At 39.0% G+C, this 20062-nt stretch overlaps 1 protein-coding gene across 9 annotated transcripts in view; it reads right to left on the reverse strand.

The window, feature by feature from the left end:
* Positions 1-1067: 1067 nt before the first annotated feature.
* The window catches only part of grin1a (glutamate receptor, ionotropic, N-methyl D-aspartate 1a), a 25198-nt gene continuing 6203 nt past the window's right edge, over positions 1068-20062 (reverse strand). The window contains exons 4-22 of one of the 9 annotated variants that reach the window (XM_016451924.1): positions 17604-17666; positions 16750-16847; positions 15981-16102; positions 14729-14903; positions 14397-14541; positions 14064-14150; positions 13806-13941; positions 12939-13066; positions 12692-12856; positions 12388-12506; positions 11833-11945; positions 11583-11731; positions 11348-11505; positions 10739-10900; positions 10374-10483; positions 9897-10042; positions 7384-7410; positions 6829-6939; positions 1068-3165 (exon numbers count right to left, since the gene is read on the reverse strand). In XM_016451924.1, coding sequence (XP_016307410.1) covers positions 3097-3165; positions 6829-6939; positions 7384-7410; positions 9897-10042; positions 10374-10483; positions 10739-10900; positions 11348-11505; positions 11583-11731; positions 11833-11945; positions 12388-12506; positions 12692-12856; positions 12939-13066; positions 13806-13941; positions 14064-14150; positions 14397-14541; positions 14729-14903; positions 15981-16102; positions 16750-16847; positions 17604-17666 — 2283 coding nt within the window. In that variant the 3' untranslated portion in view covers positions 1068-3096. Of the gene's footprint in view, positions 3166-5986; positions 6940-7383; positions 7411-9896; positions 10043-10373; positions 10484-10738; positions 10901-11347; positions 11506-11582; positions 11732-11832; positions 11946-12387; positions 12507-12691; positions 12857-12938; positions 13067-13793; positions 13942-14063; positions 14151-14396; positions 14542-14728; positions 14904-15980; positions 16103-16749; positions 16848-17603; positions 17667-20062 lie in introns of those variants that run through there. The other 8 variants (XM_016451898.1, XM_016451872.1, XM_016451863.1 and 5 more) reach the window with 8 other exon arrangements.

Genomic DNA, 20062 nt, shown 5'->3' on the forward strand with positions numbered 1-20062 from the left:
TGTTAAATTTATTTTTTCTTTCAAAATGTAACTTTTACGACAGTGACGGCAACGGTGGCAATTTTATGGCGGAAATGTAGCTATGGCAGCATATTTTGGCCAAACTGTAGAATAGAGGGAACGTTAAATGTGAACAACGCTAAAAACAGAACTTCAATTTCAATTTGTTTTCACACTAATGCTGTTCGGTCTTTCACTTTTATGATTTACGCAGGAGAAGTACAAAGTTTAATGAAAAAAATGCTTGTATTAGACGGGAGAATCCCTCCACCTGCGTTCAGTCAGTGGAATAAACAGATCCCGTAAGAGCAGGTAAGATGACGCGATCCGTTGTTGACGAGAATGGAACGATAATGGTTTGGTTCGCAGGATGGTGTGACACAGTTTAGCAGTTCAAAAACAGTTCGTAATACGTTTCAGTAAATAAGCTATCATGTAGTATTGTGCAGCAAAGACTCACCTGTTGCAGACGTCAGTGTTTGCAAAGGAACAGTCTGTCCTTACTGATGATGGTGATACCGCCTCTTAAATACGCTGTCAGGCGTTTTCCTCATACTTTCAAATTCATGAGAGATTAACAAGTCACTATTTTGACCACTACCCCCGGCCCATAACGTAGACGTCTGACTAATGTATGCATCTCCACCTCTCCAGAACTGCCTGTAGCTAATATTGAACTTTCTGGGAAATGGATAGTCAAAGTGGAAGGTGTGTTTATTTGCTGCAGTACTTGTCTCTGTGCAGGTCTTCGTACATTGCGATTTTACTCGAGGAATTATCTATTTAGCTATTTGTATATAAATCACATATATACACATGCACATTTATTTAGCTAAACTAGGGACAATGCATAGATTCATGTTGTTTTTATACACAGATAGTTATACACTTTATAACCTAACCCTAAAAGGAACAACATCTGCAAACCTAACCCTAAAAGGAAAAAAAAATCTGCATTTATACCATATATATTATATACAATATATATATATTTTGGGACACTTTGTCAAGTTTTGCTCTCTCCTGGGTACAAATTTATGCTCAAAATGTGGAACACACACACACACATGCACACACACACACAAACAGGCTATATATAGTGATTTGGAAATCATGGAAATAAATGAAATCCATGGATATTTTTATAGTGAATAATATGCTCACAAAATTGGAAAGACACTTAGTTGTGGTCTGCAACTGACATGGCACAAATGTATTGGCACACAGAAATGTTATTACTATATATATTTTGTCAAAATGCATTGAAGAAGTATCTAAAATTAACTGAAACATAAAGTAGCATTGTAGCACTTGTTAAAGTAAGACTTATGCTCAGGATATGTGTGTTACTGTATGTGGTGTAATTTATCTGATTGTGTTTGTGTGTCATTTACAGTGTGACAGTTTCTCATAAAACACTCCCTTTTTTCAACATTTTCATAAAATCATCTGCAATCTAGCAGTCCAGGCAACATAAACTGAATTCAGTGTTCACATGCCCTGAAATCAGATATAATACATCATTCTTCTGAAGTACAAACCACATTCATTGACCCAAGCAATGAGAAAAACATACTGTACATACACCTGTCAGTTTGAAAAGACTAAAAACTAAAGTAGTGTAAGCTAATAGTAAACAGAAGATATATGCGATATGCACTAGTTTGACACAGTTTAACTCTGATATATCAGAAACAAATCCAAATCTCTTGATATATGAAAACTAGAAAAGGAGTCTTTTGTTAAATTCAAACAGCTGACAGTTACATATAACATATTTCGCATTCTCAAATGTGCATTTTCATATCAAGTATTAGTATTACAATCAACATTTGGCAAATTGCATAATTTCCATATGCTTATAGCTTCCAACAGATACACATTAAAGTGCTAGGTAGGTGATCTCTCTTATAGGGGAGTTTCCATGGGTCATATAAATAGCATTAAGTGAACATTTACAGTAAGCAGTCCTTATTTGTACAGCTTTTGTTGATGTTTCTCAACCCCAGAACTTGGGAACGGGCCAGTTTTGCCATCTAACTAATAGGTGTATACGAAACTACAGCACCAGCGTTGAAAATAAATGGGCACACTTGGAGTTTTCTCATGTAAAAGATCTCTGAGGTCGTCTGTGGGGATGACACACAGAGATGATTTTGCGTGAGACGCCAAGTGCTAGTTGGATGAAAAAACTCGGCCCCTTGATGCACCCTTCAGACTGAAGTTGAGAACGACTGCATTTAAAGAGGAAGAACTGTTGAGTTTGAAGGAGAGTTTGCAATTAACTGATGTGCAGTAAGCCACATCGTAAATCTAAAATTGAATACCTTTTCTGTGATATGTTACTGTATATTTTTCTTGTCCATAATCCTTTAGGGACAAATTTGCATGCATATTACATGCAAAGGGATGTTAGAATATAAAAGACAATGATATATGAAACAGCACAGATCATGTGCTTGATTGGCTGACATTTTGCTTTATAGATTATATAGACAAAGAATGAAAAACAATGAACAGAAAGCAAATAAAACAATAAAAAATGTAAAGAAGATAAATATCATATGTAAATGATGAATATAATTAATTTCATACGCACTACAACTAGTTAATTCTTTAAATAATGGCCGTAGAATCAGCCTTGCAACATGAAATGTTTTGTTCTTTGTTCTAAATTATACTGTACAATACTTAAACCACTTAATCAACATAAGAATAAGCACTAATATTAATAAGAAATATTTCTACATAATGATAAAGAATTTATACAGAAGAAGTACTGGTGGATGGAATGATAGTATACTAATTTCAGCATCAAGCTGTGATGGTGTATGCGCTTATGTGTTTATATGGTCTGTGTGTTCGCAGGGCTCCAGTGCATTGCAGTGTCATGCCATCCCTTGCAGTCCACCATCAAGTCCCAACAGGTCCCATTGGCTCTTCATAAAGGTGAAGTGGCTCAGTAGTTCTCGTCCATGATGGATCCATTGTGCAAAACCTAGAGGAGCGGTACTACAACGCTCCCCTCTAGTTCCATCTTGTTTGTCTCTAAAGAATGAGCATGTCTTTATGTTAAACTCTCCCTCTTTCTCTGCCTCACACCACCGTGCTGACAGACGGGTCGGACAAGTTGAGTTGGCCCGTAATGTCTGTGGGTGGGTATTGCTGTAGAAAGAGAGAGAAGGTAGAAAACACACAGGATAGAGAACATTAGTGTGACTGTTACCTTTCCTTTTCCCCAAAATCCCAGAACGGAATTTGCTTCTTTACCCCAAAGGCAGCAGGTAGCATGCAAATCCAAAACAAGTACTCAACCATTGAATGTTTCAGATGTCATTGCTCTAAATTTTGCCTTCAGGCCAGGACTCAGAAACATTTTAAAGGCTATGTTTTACAATTGAATGCAACACTTAAAAATTCTGTTACATCCAAGGAGGTTATAAAAATTTTAAATGGTGTGGGAGAAGTGTTCTTCCAGCTATCTTGCTGCCTTAAGTGGTATTTAGAATTATATTCAAAGAAGAGGAAGCAGGTTCTCTGCTGAGAGATGGTTTTAGGTGATAACCTTGATAACCTATGTGTTATTTATATAAGCATTATTGGGTCAAAAGTCAAAATGTATTTGGACACTTGCGACACACTTAAAAATATATGACTGTCATTGCATTATATAATGAAATATAAACCAACTGGCATCTGCAAACAAGTGATGTTAACCAATGACCTTTTTTTTCCAAGCTATATTTGCAGTTGCTTTTAACCCAGTTGGCTCAATGTGGTTTCTAGTGGATATATGATAGCAGATCCCCTCACGTTCACACTGGCGCACTAGCAGAGTAAACATAGTTGTAGTTCATAACATTAACTATAGACATTGGTTCCATTTTTGACTTTCAACCAGAAAGTATCCAGAAATACTTTTTTATCTTCATTTAGAACAGTATTAAAACCTAACAACCAAAGTATTTCTCCTAAAGTTTGTTAATGGACACAAATACCAGTTGCTTTCATATTTTGTTGTCTAATGCAATGACGTTACTACATTTTTAAACTTGGCTCAAATGTTCAAATACTTTCTGGGCCACTGCATATTTATATTTGTAATATATATTTAATTCTCATTCAGTTGCAGTTCCTGTTTCCTCATCTCAAGCTTAGACGTGTTAGAAGCGCAACAAGCTGTTTTCTCACATGGGCATCTGCAGTGCCGGGTTGGCAAAACACTCAATGACATGCAGGTGCCCAGTCAGAAGGCAATTAACACAACAAAACATTAATTTTTTTTGCTTTCAGTTTTTGTAAGCTATAAAATGTCTCTCAGTGAGGCTTGCCATGTTGCAACGGCAAGGACATTTTTATTAAAACAAAAGTATTTTGATCTGACAGGATTATTACATTATTATCATTTCAAGTTCTGTTCCTTGCTGTGGCAATCTGTGAAATTGAGGCACAGAGAGCTTTTTTTTTTTTTTTTTTTTGGTGAGCTGCTAATCAAGACAGATATATATACCTAAGGAATACATTTTCAAAAAGCAAAATACATATATTGATGGAAAAGCAGCAGCAACGAGTTTCATATTATTCTAAATTTTAAGAGTTTAGCAAAAACCAAGGACACATGCAATGTTTGGATGTTTGATTTCAAAATAATTTCAAAATAAAATTTCTTATAAACAATTTATACATATTAATTATGAATTTAATATTTACCATACTAATTATAGCATGTGTCCTCTTTTATAGCTTACTGTTTTTTTTTGTATTACTATGCCATTGCCAATAAATAAGCTTATACGCTCAATATATGATGCAACAACTCTAAAAGCCAAAGCTTAAGGCAAAAGTTCTCATTGTCAAGATCATCATCATCATATTGCAGAATGGATGTATTCAGCAATACTTCTGATGACACCGGGAGGCTTTTTTTTGTCTTCCTTGGTGTTGCATCAAGAATGCCCTTAGCACGCCTTAGAGAGCATGAGAGAGTTCTTGTTATGTTCACTTAGAAGGCTTTCTGTTGGCACTTCCAAATCAAGCCCACAGTGCCCCCTGGTGAGAGACAGTGAATCAGCAAAAGAGACAAAAAGTGTGTGTATCATCACTACCACAAAAAATGCAACTACTTCTACTAAGGCAACCAAAACAGTCTCTACTTCTACGACAGATATATTGCATGCTTGCAGAGGAAGAGAGAGGCTGTGTAGCATGTACATCATGTGGGGGACGTCGACAGTTATAAATCCATATACATCCACTTATATAGAAAGAGAGGCGACACTGATATCAAGAAATAAAAGGATGGTTAAACACTGGATGGCTACTATTGTTTTTCTGATTTTCACCTGGATTGTTGTGCCTTTTTTTCACCATTCACCACCCCAACCCACCTTCCCCATTTTCTTAAACATTTTAAAAGGAAAAAAAAGTAACTTAATTCCTGAATAAAATGTGAGAAAACGTAACATATAGCAAACAGTGCTGAAAATGGAGGGAAAAAACTAACAGTCATTTATAGGTTTTTAGGCCCTATTTAATAAGTTGTGGTGCCATAGCAAATCATATTAATGTTAATCAAAATCAACAGTTATGAAATTTGTAGAATTGATCTGTTTATGATATACTAAATACAAGTATATGTGTAGTATATATAGTTATAGAACTTTCTCCATATCTGGAAAGGTTTTACTATGGCAGCACAGTAATTTTATAATATATAATAATATTAATAATTATGTAATGATTAATGATATAATCATTTTGCTGTTAACGCTATATTCCAAGTCTTCCAAAGCCACACAATGTTGTAGATATTGTATATATGTTGTACATATGCCATTGATATCAAACGTCATTTGTTCTTGCATGTTTTATGACTTCTTTATAAGACTTTGAATATAGCACATAAATTACTACTTTTATGGTACTTTTATGATGTTTTTTAGCGCTTGAGAGCCCTTGGTCACTGTCTGCTATTACTGAATGGAGAAAAGCAGCATTCCGCTATCTCCTTTTGTGTTCCACGGCAGAAAGAAGATCATACAGATTTGGTACAACATGAGGGTGAGTAAATGATGACAGAATTTTCATTTTCAAATTCCCATTCCTTGAAATAAACTTTGTTAGGACCTTAAACAAAACAGTTGTACAAAAGAAAATCATTGTTAATTGATGATTCCAAAGTCTGAAAGGGAAGTTCCGCTGTTTAAAAAAAATGAGTTAGTCCGCATGGTATCGGTTGCTCTGATCAAACACCACAACACCAAAGCATGCCGTCGGGGAAACAAACATCGCAAGATTTGACTGTTCATATCAATAACATCAGGCAGGTTTGGGGACGAGAAACACACAAATACGCACAACACATCCCACCAAAAAGAGTCACACACGTCCACCCGCACTAACACACACTCCACATCCAGAGGTTGCAATAGGGAGAGAAGCAGCCCAGAAACATCAGGCATTGTGCAGCGCCCCCTCCTCTTGGAACAGCTCTTAGGTTAGAACCTTTTCCCTGATCACTGGGTCCTAAAACCTTTCAGCTTAACTCTTAAGGATGGCTGAGCTCTTAAGTCCTAACTGACAGATGGGGTCTGGGTGGTGACTCGATGACTGACTGACAGACACGTGGCCGTGGCCGAGATGCCAGGAATGGAGGAATAACCAGAGAGAAATGCGGCTCTCTTGGTTTCAGACATGACATGTCATTTAAGACAGAAGAAAGTAGATACAGAGAGAGGAGCAGAAGAATAGGACGAGAGAAAGACAGACGCAGAAAGAGGAAGAGAGACCGGCCGAGTAAAAAGAGATTCCATTCCTTAACCTCCTTACCGTGTCTTTGGAGGACCTACGTCTCTTGATGCTGGAGGCCAGGGTGGTACTGATGGACCTAAAAGAGGGTTTCTTTTTTGGGTCGCTGTCTGCTCTACCACTTTTCCTATCCTAAAATAAATATATGTAGAACAATTATTCATGTTCTCTGGCTGGTTTTCAACTGCCAAAACCACATCCCCTCGTTCCCCGTTGATAAGCTATCTTAAACCCAACGATCTATAAATATGAATGGAAGTCAGACTTGTTTGATTCAAAGAGACTAAGAATTGGTAGTAACAGATGCAACCGATTTGGTTGCATGAAGTGGCAGCACTTTCGAATTCCCAAATGATCTTCCTTGGCATCTGTTTTGTGCTGTTTCATAAATACTTCTTCTTAACACTTTGTGGTTTTAGGCACAAAAGAAGATTGGGACCTTTTTGCCCACTTCCCTCCCACTGTCCAACAAAGGTGCCCCACACGGCTACTCTCTGGCCTCTACAAAGGGTACGAAGGTATAGCACAAGACTGGGTGTGTTTGTGTAAGAAAAGGTCGAATTAAGGTATTCTTACATCCTGAGTCTCTACAGAGGAAGAGGGCTGCATTGGGGAGGAAAAAAGAAAAATAAATGAATATTTATCCACTTGCTTTAAAGATCATATGACTTTAAGATCCATAAGCAAAAGCAGAAGGCAGCAACATGGGTTTGCTGAGGAAATAATGACATCAAAGCCAAGCAGTCTGTAATATCACAAAACAAAACAACACTCTTATAGGGAAGTAGAGCAACCAATAAAATGCCAAAAGAGCACAGGATATGAAGTAATACTGATCAATACATGAATACTTATAAGAACCCTCTTTGAGCGTTATACTTTTTGTAGGGTATAACGGAAATCCACACCACACATACAGTAAGTAATGTACTCTAGGGTGTCAGGGAGTTGGGTTAAATGTGGTGTGAATTTCATTTAAATTCATGCAGAGGGCAGTAGGAGCAAGGGTGTGGATAAAGTAAGCAAAATGTGGACAAGCATTCAGTTGACTTTGGCTGATGGAAAACTCTCAGGATCATCTTCATATTTGTTGCGGTCCTTTAAAAGTTTCTGAACATCATTTGACCCCTGCTACATATGAAAAAGTCTACCACTTTGGGACTTACCACAATGTCTTTGCAATCTAAGAACAACTTTGCTAAACACACTCTTGTTTGTCCTGCATCAATTTTATGCTTTTAACAAAGAAAAAATATTAATAAGCCCTATTTGGCTGTGGTCAGAGCACTGTCTGTGCATTTAGCATGCTGGACCCACATTAGACCACCGGCACAGTGAGACACGTAAGTGGCTGCAAGCTTTGACATAGTATCTCATGAGAGCACATTCACGCTTCATTTAGTTTTGCATCATCCATTTTTCAGTGTTTCCATTTGTTTTCTCATTTTCCTGAAGGCAGTGCACTTCTGAATGGGCTCTGCTCCAAGAGACAACCATTAACCATTGTAATGTGGGCAGCTTGTTTTTGACATCTCTGTGCTTTTGAGATGACAACGGAACAGCCCAGTGGACAAAATTGCAAATTGGGCAGGTTATTCAGAAGTGCAGTGTGTGTGTGTTACACGCAGTTCCCTTTATGAAGGTGCAGTATACACAAGTGCAAATGGGGTGTTTGAATATGGACATTCATTTAGAAGTACTCACACAAAACATTTATATTTATACTCAAGATCGCAAAGATATCACCATCAAAAAAGTTGTGTAAATTTCTATACAGAAAGGAAGAGCTGACAAAAAAACATGAAATGCCACAGTGATTGATCCATACTAATGTTTTATATTTAAATCAACCGTTCAATTTGATCTGGCATAGGTCTTCTAGACTCCAAATTTAAAGTGTTTTTGTGTTTGCTTGACCTTTCTGCATATAAGCCTACATGCATATACATACAAAGACAACTATACATGTGAGGCAGATGACAGACATTGACAGTAAATTGACCTGCTCACAAAGACAAGCTACTGTGATCTTACCGTTCACTACTACTGCTGTTTATTCTATTGCAGCAGTTCTGACCTTTTGTGATTTTGAATAAAGAAGCAGCTTGAGGCTCTCACAGCCTCACTGTACTTCTACCCAGCTCCCACCCCACTGGCCCACCCCTCACCAAATATCACAGTCCCATTGGGAAGACCTCCCTGGACTTCTTACTAGAAAACATCGGTCTTAATGGACACACAGGTGAGCAAGAGTTTGTAGGAGACATTTCAGTTGGACTGTGTTAGACTATAGTATGGATGTGCTGGATAGGGCTTTTGAAATATTTACTTCTATAATATGTTTAATGTCATATTATTACTCCTGTTTTTAAATAATATTAGCAAAGACTCATCACAGTCTGAGGCTAGGACTAACATCTATATCTAATTACCAATTAGCGCTCTGTCCTGTTTTTTTTTTTACTAGCTTCCTGTTCTCTTTAGCATAGCTTGATGATGTATACTAGCAGTACCTAATCAAGATTACCTTTTTATATCGCAAACATTATTTTGGCAGCCTACATCATCTTCAGGTATTTTTATTTCATCTAACTGATACACTAAGTGGTTTGAAGCATTTAAGTGGTTCATGCCATGAAAGCAGCTTCATATTCTGATGAATAACTAAGCATATCAGCTATTTTAAATATACTGATTCGCGTAGCAAGGATGGCGTGGCAACTAGATGGATCAGCTTGTTTTACATACTAAAGATGGAGTCCCAGCCGCACCCACAGCTTGACTCCCTGAGCTCTCTTTATTGTCCTGTTGGAACAGACAAGAAGAAGGAGGCTGATTGAACCAGAGCAGCCTAGACAATTCCAGGCCCTTTTAGACGCCTAAGAACACACAATGGAGATCGTCCACCTTTGGTCACCACACCAAACAGTGCAACCAAAGATCTGTTTTTAGCAGAGGTATGAATGAAAAACTTGTGAACTAAAGCCCTAGTACAAAAAGTGGTTCTTATGTAAAAGTCTGTTGGGATGTCATTCCCTCATGTTCACCCTTCTTTTTACCTCTTGTGTTGTAGGAGAGAGCTACCTTACCTGTAGGTTCTTCCTCCAAACATTGACGGCCGCAAAGGCTAGCTGCATCTGCTTCCTGCGGGCGTCTTTATGGCGCTTATATGCAATCTCGATGAAAATGAGGAAGATCCCAGCTGCAATGCCTCCAGCAACTAGCATGAAGACACCTGTGAATGAGAGGGATGAATGAAACTGTCAGACGATTAATGCAGACACAGTATTCTTCGAATCAACCCACTGAGGAGCTGGAGGGGGTGGAGCCTCTGTGTGATGGAATCCTACATGTATTGCCCATATATGTGGGGCCTGCTGCTGAAAACCATGCAAAATGGATGGATGTTAAAGGTTAATGAGTTTGTTACAAATGTGAACACCAACACAGGTGAGCATAAAACGACAACTAAAAGCATTGGACAAAAAAAGGCCCCAATACCTTACCTACTGTACCTTTTTTGTCCAATCTCTTTTAGGTCTCTCTGTACCTGAAATGGCCCATACCTGCCATATTCTCAAAGGTGAGTGTGGCTGGGGCATTGCTCCTTGAGTCACACTCCTGGTATCTCACCCAGGTTTTATCTAGGTCCTCCATGAAGCCATTCTCATGGGAACTGCAAGGGGTGGTGGAGAGCAGGAAGAGAAGTTCAAAAGTTGTTTTTGGTAGAAAGTACCGATAAATCCCACAAAGTCACCACAACCACCAGCACATACACATAAACACGTATATGATCAAGCACACAGACAATAGAGCAGGGATGAAAGAGGGGAAATACACAGAGAGAGATGAGTAAGTGTCCAATGGTGAGATTTTATACAACATAAAACTATACAGAAGCGTACGATATGCTGCTTCGGCTGGGACAGACCTGAGAATAGCCAGGGACACATTCTGTTTCCAGGGGCTGTCCTTGCGCATGCCTATGCCAAAGCCCGAACGGAAAAACAGCTCTCCCGTGGTCACCAGGTCACACTTCTGCGAGGCTTCAAACTCCAGCACCGCAGAGTCCCAGATGAAAGCATGCAGCTTGCTGTTGGGGCAGGGGGAAGGGAGGAGGACGGGAAGGGTGGGGGGTTACGGTGCAACAATACAGTGAGAAACAACACACTCGTGGCACCCGACCCCACCCACCCCTCTTGTGCAACTTGTGTTACCAGAAAACTAGACTGCCACCTCATAGGTAAATGAAATCCAATGCCGGACGAGTGGAGCTTTGTCCCCCATTGGATTCCCTCAATGACGTTTTTGCTGAAACCTGAAAAAGGTGTTCTTTAGCTCAATGTTAATATATGTTATGTGTGGCACATAGCTGGGCCTCTCCTGTGTGGGGTTATGGACCAGGGTCGCAGGTTAGTGCAGTAAGTGCTGGCACTGATTTATATACCTGAGACCTGCAGGCCCAGGACCCTCAAGACTGACTGACTGATTGACTGACCATGAGGCCAGACCTGCTGGTGTCTACCCAGCAGGGACTCACTTGTCCCGAACAGCCTGGATGGCTTCAGCGGCGCTTTCGTAGTTGTGCTTCTCCATGTGGCGGTACATGGTGCTCAGCTCAACTTGTCGCCGGAAGTAAATATCCACCGAACTTTGCTTCACTGTGGCATAGATGAACTTGTCTGATGGGTTCCTTAGCTGGAAAAAAAAATGCAAACTCAGTATGCATTTTGAAAACCTTTACTTTGGTAGTTCAAGTGCTTAGAGAAGCATACCCTTGGGTCATTGATGCCGGTGATGCGCTCCTCAGGCCGGTCCAACACCAGGAAGGCAGCCAGGTTGGCAGTATAGGATGCTACTATAATCATAGCAAAGCCAGCCCACACCATTCCCAAGATTCTCGCTGAAAAACTACGTGGGGCACCTGGACAACATATGTTAAGTACAGTAGTAGTCAAACATATGTCAAGTAAAACTCATTTAATTTAATATGATCTTAAAAACAAAGTTTGACTTTCACATCACCTTCTCCAATTCCAGAGTTCAACAAGACGCCCCAGGAAAACCACATAGCTGAAGATAAGGTGAGGGCATCCTCCTCTTCTTCTTCACTGTTTACTTTAAACCTTCCAAATGGGCTGGGAAAACCAGGTCAAACAGTGAAAATGTTCAGAAAGAGAATAGGCAAAGAACCCATATAAGTAGTCTTCAAATAAATAAGTGCTCCAGTATCCCAAATCACTTAGCATTGACCAGATTGCAGAGACCATAGAGAGAACTATAACAGATGTGAAGCATGGCAAAGAGACAGAGGACAGACAGGAAAAGACAGATCGAGAGGGAAAAAAGAACAGGCTCACAGAGTACAGCCACCCAACCTCCCCCACCTCCATGGCGACAATGACAATGAAACATGTTCAGCGCTCTCATGTACCGTGGAGACATCCTGAAACAAAGGTGCTACATGATCCCAATGAGTGAAACAAACTACCTAAAAGAACAAACAACATGTGCATTCAGCCACCCCATGGACATACATAGAACAGGTAGCCACACTCTCAAACCAACGTCTTGTTGTACCTGAACCGGTCTAGTAGGTAAAGCATCACCGCCACCACATGCACCGATAGACCCACCAGTAGCCACAGTGTGCTCTGGAATGGCTGCATGAATGAGTCCAGTGTACTGCGAGGTATTTCCTAAAACACACATTGCATGATCACTAACATAAATTTAGCACATTTCAGTACCAGCTCTAGTAGGTACTAGCAATACTGTCATGACGCTACAGTAGCAAGTGGTGACTTTTTTTCAAAAAGGCTATACTGATGATCTGTAACTAAAGTACAAATAGAATGTGGTATTTTGAGTAGTGTAATCGTACCTTTTTAACAAGGATAGTCAGTCCCTGGTATTTGAAAGGCTTGGAGAATTCTATGTACTGGGCTCGTTCATTGTTGATCGTCAAGGGTGCAACGATCATATCTGCAAGGCCACCCAGGAGCTCGCCCATCATACCATTCCATTCCTTCTTGTTACTGTTATTTACCTATATCACCAAAAGATAAGTAGAAAGCAATCTTATGACAATCATCTTGCCTGTACTTGGCATAACATGAAAGTGAGCTTACCCTTTCTTGTGTTCCGAATTTCCCATCTGCCACCAGGTGTACTTCATAGGTGAAGTTCATGGTCATTGCCAGTTTAATCAGAAGGTCAACGCAAAATCCGTAGCAACACTGGGGAACAATTGGGCGTCCTGTAACCAAACCAGAAAAAGTGAAATTTCATTCCATCTGACAAAATTGAAAGGTCAATATTTAGAAAGCCCACCATTCTCAGTTCACTCACCCCAATGCTAATATCACTCACTCATTCGGAGATTGTGTTTCTCTTTTAGATGGTGTATGCTCTTAACTGCTAGACAGCATTGAGGTCTGATAAATTCCTTTTCTATAAATTCAACTTCTGCTCTGCTACTCAGCCAGTCATAGATTTTTTTGCTGATGATAATGTAATAAAATATTAACGAGCTATGTGAATTAATTGTCAATTCATCTATGGTACTGGCTGAATTGAAGTAGCCACAACTCTTGTGGTTGGAATGGATGTATTTTTCCATCCATTCTGATCTCAGACAGATGCAACAGCCAGATGGGAGCATCAACATCTAAAAGGAGTACAATCCTTCCATATTGACTTTCACACTTTACCTGTATATTATATAGGCTGCGACACCAGGCACATATACAGCTGTCAGCTGTCACTATATGCAAAGCGGAACGGCATGACGGAAGCCCAAGCGACTCACACACAAAAAACACATGCGTACATTTTGCATTTAGCAAAAATAGTCACACACAACATAAAACACATACCACAGACACACTTGCTACATTCATACATATATAAATACCTGCTGCATATATATGTATGTATGTATCTCCAGACGGCGGATGTAGAAAATCACAGTGACCTAAACGTCCCTGATGTGTTACCTGGGATGGTCTCATTTGGTCCAGTGCAGATCACCTTTTTAATTAAGACCCCATTAGGTGTGTACTCTTCCTTGCAGGTCCCGTCCAGCGTAGTTGGCTTCACATACACAAAGGGTTCCTGATGAATGGTCACTATCTGCAATAGATGGATGGGATTTTGTTCAGCTTTCCTATGTGGCATCAATTACTTTCAGGTCATTTCTGATTCATGACCCTAAATTATTGGCAAGTTTTGGATAGATGTAGTGAACCCTGTACCTTTAATCGAGTAGACATCTGGAATCCTCTCGGTCTTTCTGTTTCACCTCCAGGCCAAATAATCTTCCTCTGTTTATTCATCACCACCTGATGAAGCAGATAATTAACAGGCGTATAGTCATAATCATAATCTTTGTTCAATCCTCTAATCTAAAATAATTAGCATAGATTCCAAAAGTGCCATTACGGGGTTGGATTTGAATACAATTATGTGAATACTATGACTTAGTGTTGGCTTTAAAACTCTGTATTTTTGTCAGATTTATTTTTGTATGGCTCACAGGAACTAATGCAAGATTAAGGACCCATGTCTGTGAAAGAAAAGACTAGTACTTGTGTTCCATTGTAAATGCCGACTTGAATCAGTCTGCTCTTCTGGTAGTTGAGAATGCTGTAATGAGCGTATTTTCTGTCACCGTCATCATTGAACTCAACGCGTCCTGTTAGGCCCTCTGGGTACTTGGAAGACATCAGTACCCTGTGGAGCACAGCCAGTACTGACCTGTGAGTAACTTTTTGTATGTGAATGTGATGCATGAAAAATATGCATAGATGAAATATCATGTGTTGTGACAGTGCGTTAGGTCACAGTCTGTGGTTGTCAAAATCCATCAAAGAATGACACGGATGCACCCTCAAGCACGATGATCTTTAGTGGTACTGACCTTTTAAAAAGTGGCCCAGTCTTCCAGATGTTGGTATTGCCCACGCAGCCCCTTGGAGGTTCTGTGATGTTCTCTTTCTCAAAGAGCTCTTGGATGGACTGGGCTACGACAGCAACGGCATCACTGATGTGCGCCGATTCATTCTTGCCATTGATGAGCTGGAGGCCAATCAGCCCTATGTGTTGATGTTAAAAATTAAGCAGTGAGCTGTTCACCCTTGACATTTAGGAGCCCTTTCCAACACAAAAAAACCCATAGGGTCACCCTTTGAGCCAGCATAGGTAAATGACTCTCAAATCAGATGTCAAGTCATGTTTTGTCAGATTTTTCTACTGGTAGTACTAGTAGTCAATCGGAATGTAAAATGAATGTTTTGTTCTTCACGGGCATGCTACTTGAGGCATTTTGCCCAAAATGCAAGCTTTGACCCTTGAGGTTGGATTTACTGAACTAAGCCCACTAGCGCCACCTATGCCCAAACTGTGGTAAGTCCTGTCCAGTTGTGAGACACTAACACACACTGATTGATGAAATATATCAGATTTAAGTATACTTCACACATAAATCCAACTTCAACTGAGTTTTTTGTTGTTATTGGAGCAGGGTTTGAAAGATCCAGTTCTGTAAGAGATCTCCAAAAGATTACTGTGAAGACTCCACAAGTGTTATAAATGAGGACAAAGACAAGAAAAACACTGGCAGGGTAAAAGGTGAGCAAGTGTATTGGGAGCGACAATGACAATAGTGTGAACTTTAAAAACTTGTGAAGTGCCTGGGACATAAAAGGCCATTTATAGCTTACCAATACCAGAAACACGTCAAAGGGAGGGTTGAAAAAACACCCTTTTTAAATTCACAAAAGCCAGACTATTAATATAATAACATAATATGATAAAACCACACTCTATGAGTTAACACATTTTTAATAAAAAAAAAAACTACTTCATGACAATGACATTTTTATGGTAACTTCTTAATTAAACCTCTAGAGGTCAATGTTAAGTTCAGTATTGTAATTAAGCTTGCCAGTGAGCCAGAGAACGCAACCATTATTGTGTAATCTAAAGTGACTCGTTTAAAACCTTTAAACACATAAAGTGCTTAAATGTTTAAATGGTTAATTTATACATACACACTAACATCCACTACTCGCTTCATCGATAAAACCTCTAGTCTAGTTTATCAGAGAAACTGAGACAAATGGCTTCTTTTCCTCTGCCTGTCTCGGTTGTACTAAGGTGGGTTTACGTACCGTCAGGGGCCTCGCTCAAAGCTTTACCGGACATCTCACGCTCCCCGACCAGCCATACATAGCCTGAGCCTGTCATGTTGAGGAAGCGTGCTGTTTTGTACACGGCGGCTGCATCTTCCTCGCTAAAGGCAGACAGACAGGTTTATAACTGCTGACAGAAATACGAGAAGCTTACTGAAGTATGAAATTGTTTTGTAAACCCATTGCTTTGACTTTTCAGTATTATTTATTTCAAAGTGTTCTAAGGTCTGTCCTGCTGATAAAAGAAACTGGTTAGTGCTAGTTTTGTGCTGGTCGACCAGCATAGCAGGTACTGCAAAGGTTGTTGCTAATTCTTGCTAGTTAAGCTAATTATTTTCCAGGTTCAGAACAAGTTAAGCTCAATCAAAAGCATTTGTGACTTGTTGATTACAACAAAAAAGAAAACAAAATGGTTAGAGTGAATATAACCTGACACCGAAAAGGTAATTGTTTATTTTATTTTATTTTAAGAAAAGGAAGAACAAGTGGAACTTATTTTTGTGGTAATCAGCATTAAGCCACAAATGCTGTTGATTTAACCTTAATCTTATATTGAACCTAGAATATTCCTTTAAGAAACACAAGCAACCAAAACACAACATATGGTGGTCTATTCAGCAGGGTGAAATGGATAATAAATATATGGATGACTCATTCTGATTCATTTTACTTTTGCAGGTACAGTGAAGAGTGAAGTGCAGAGATTTTGGTGCGCTGCTGAGATAGCATCATGCAGTAAACCTCTTACCTGGCAGAGAGAATGATCACTCGGGCCTCCAGCTCTTTGGCCTCCAGAAGCAGGGCAGTTAAGTTAGTCTCTTGGTTGAATTGAAGCACTTTCTCGGCCTGAGATTGGGGTACACAATCAGTCAAAGAGGCTATTTACTTCCGTAACTGAACCATGCTGCCTCATTTAGCACTTTTGGTTGGTTTGGTTGTTTCTGTTTATTTTTTTTTTCTTTTCTAGGGCTGAAAAAGGGGGAAATTATAGAGTTCCAAGGAAACTGCTTCAAAATGAAAAATAAAAGTATAAAAAAGCTTGAAAAACACCCCAAAAAATTCGGCATTGTCGCATGCAAACTGAGGGTTATCAAGGCTTCAGAGAAGGACGTGCATGTTAGAGGTTTCGGGGAGTGAGACCGATGCAACCGGAAACTAAAACCAGGTGGAAAGGGGAGTGACAGGTGAGAGGAAGTCATTTCCCCAAAGAAAAAGAGTCGAGAAAAAAAGAGCAACGAGGGGATGCTGCAATAGGAAGTAGAATCTGAGTGTTGTGTCCCAAACTATCGGATCTCCACAGAGAATGGGCTTGCTTTTTTAAAATTCTGAATCATGCATCATCCTTTATTAAAAAGGAAAAAATGGTAATGAAAGAAGCGGAGCGCTTTTATTTTTTTCTGAAACGGAAATAATAATCGTTCAAAAGAAATCCATTCTTCATTTAAATCATAAAAAAAGGGAAAAGTAACGTCTCAATGTAACAAGAAACACGTGCTACCAAGAGAAGGGCATTTCTGGGTTGGCCGGTGATTGGTTGGGCTGGTTCTAGTAGCTACGTTTAGAGATTTTGGAGGGCGGCGTGCACTGACCATGCAAATATACCTTAGGTCCTCTCTTGTTGTCATAGGACAGTTGGTCTTGGTTTTCATAGTTCCTTTTTTTATTCTGATGAGTAATGTGCACAGAGAAAATATGCAGACACAGAAGAATATTATAAACAGTTGAAAATGGTGGGCAGTAAAGCAACCAACAAATTTTTACTTTTCTGCTCCAAATTTGAATCCCTGACACTGGGACTTGCAAAAAACATCATAGACCATCTGGCATAAAATTGCAGACCTAAACAAAGCTAGCAAAGCGTGACAAAATTACAAACTTCAGGAACCAAGTGGTGCTTTTCCATCAATCCAGATCGGCTACCTGCAGCGGCACATGAACGCTCTCTGAATTATTGATGTAACGTTACTTCAAATCCAATAAAAATGACAGACTACTGTGACGGGCTGCCAAGTTAACAAATCGCTCGATAATAATGCAGATATTGTTGAGTGCTGAAACACACTAAGAAGACCTTTTCTCCTGCACCATCTTGAGTTCTGCTGTATTTTTGAGGGCAGTGGCCTCGGGGGAAACCCTGGCTCAAACAGTGCCATTTTGCAGTGATATAAATAAACCTTCCTCTGCATAGACACACAACACTGCCCTAAAACCGCGATAGACTGGACGCGCACTCTCATGCGATTCTCGTTTCAGGCTGCTGAAATTATGCGTGACCTATATGCGTGTCGTGGCATTTGCTCATTATGGCACCTCAAAGGAAATTAAAAAGGTGAATACACACTGGCCTTTCCTGAGCACCTCTTAAACCGAACTCATGCTGCCGCCATGAACCCCCGCTGTGCATTCGCTGGAAATAGCTCATTATATCTGACACTCTTGTAAACTGATAGTAGAAGGAATATGAAAATGATCCTTGGCGCATAGTGCATAAAAATAGACTCCTGAGTCCAGTCTGCATTAGAATATAAAATAATGTGAAATTTCAGCACTGGTATTTAGACACGTAGCAGTCGCTGATCTTTCTTGTCTTATTTATATACATTTATAAATATGCATTATTTATATATCATGTTGGTCTTGCTTTCATTACTCTATAACTATTAAATATTAATATATATTTTCTCAGTCAGTGTGAACTGGTGTTGCTAAAACTATTTGATTAGCATGATCCAGTAACTCATGCTGTGTAAGTGACAAAAGCATAATGGCAGTCATTTCAGAACAAGTTATTACATTTTCAATAAAGATTACAAGAGTTACATATTCAATAAAGATTATGAGAACAAATGGGAAGAAAATTGCCAAAAAATACCCTGAAAGCAGGAGCTGCCATTTTCAAACATAAATTAGAAATGGTCAGACATAAGATAAAAGTACACTATCTGAAAAAAATGACCTTTTCACTGTCTCTGGGATCAAAGATACACCTTTATGCCTTTCCCCCTAAAAGGTATCAGGTATAAAGATGTTTCTTTTAGGGTACGGTCCTAGTGACAAAGTGCTGTACCACAATTTTTGGTCTTTTTTTTCTGAAAGTGTAGAGAGCCTGATGTTGTGAATTCTAAATCAAAGTTGCACCTCAGATAACAAAATAGAAAGCCTGATAGAAATGCATATTACACAAGCACCACAAAATGGCTGCCAGATTCAGGAGGCATAGTGCATAAAAGGACAAATAAAGCCTTCTTTACTTTCAGAAGCTTAAAAGTAAATAAAGAGTTTTGTGCAAATGTTTGCTATGTTTAAAAAAATCTGGAGTAGGCTAATGTTTTTTGGAAACACTGGGTGGTTTAAAAGAAATTGACTCCAGTGTGTATGACCCCTCTTGTGGTCACTAATTAAAGCTTGTCAGTATGATGTACAAAATGTACAAATCAAAAATGTGATTTTATTTTCAAAAAACCTTTCACATTGCAATAAATCAGAAACAGAGGTGTTTCACGCATGATAAATAGCAATGACTCATTTGTACTAATGACTCGGCTACAAAATGTGCTAAAAATCTAGGCAAGACAAGGCAAATTATTTATTTAGCACATCTGCTTTACATGGGCATAATAAAGAACTAGAGGTAAAGACATGCAAATAAAGTTTAAAGTCATTTAAGAACACAAAAGAAACACATTTAAAAAGAATAAGTTCCCATTCAAACTAGTTTTAAAAGTATATTTTAAAAACATCTTCCATATATATATATATATATATATATATATATATATTTATTTAATAGGTAGTACAATGCACAGAAGGCATTTAAAAATATTCTGTGGCAGAAAACACCTATTCACATGGTCACATGGTAAGTCACACATTCCACAGATCATTGTTTTGTACATATATACACATGCATAAATGTGATTTTATTACTAGATAAATTATGCATATATGTGTCTTACATACAGTATGCACCTTTTCTAAGTGTATTTTTTTTCTTTGGCCGTGTCTTATTTTCACAGGACTAGAGTAAGCTACGATAGCCACTGGTGATCCCTAAAAAAAAA

Source organism: Sinocyclocheilus anshuiensis, unplaced genomic scaffold (genome assembly GCF_001515605.1).
Source record: "Sinocyclocheilus anshuiensis isolate Anshui unplaced genomic scaffold, SAMN03320099.WGS_v1.1 scaffold457, whole genome shotgun sequence".
Lineage (NCBI taxonomy): Eukaryota > Metazoa > Chordata > Actinopteri > Cypriniformes > Cyprinidae > Sinocyclocheilus > Sinocyclocheilus anshuiensis.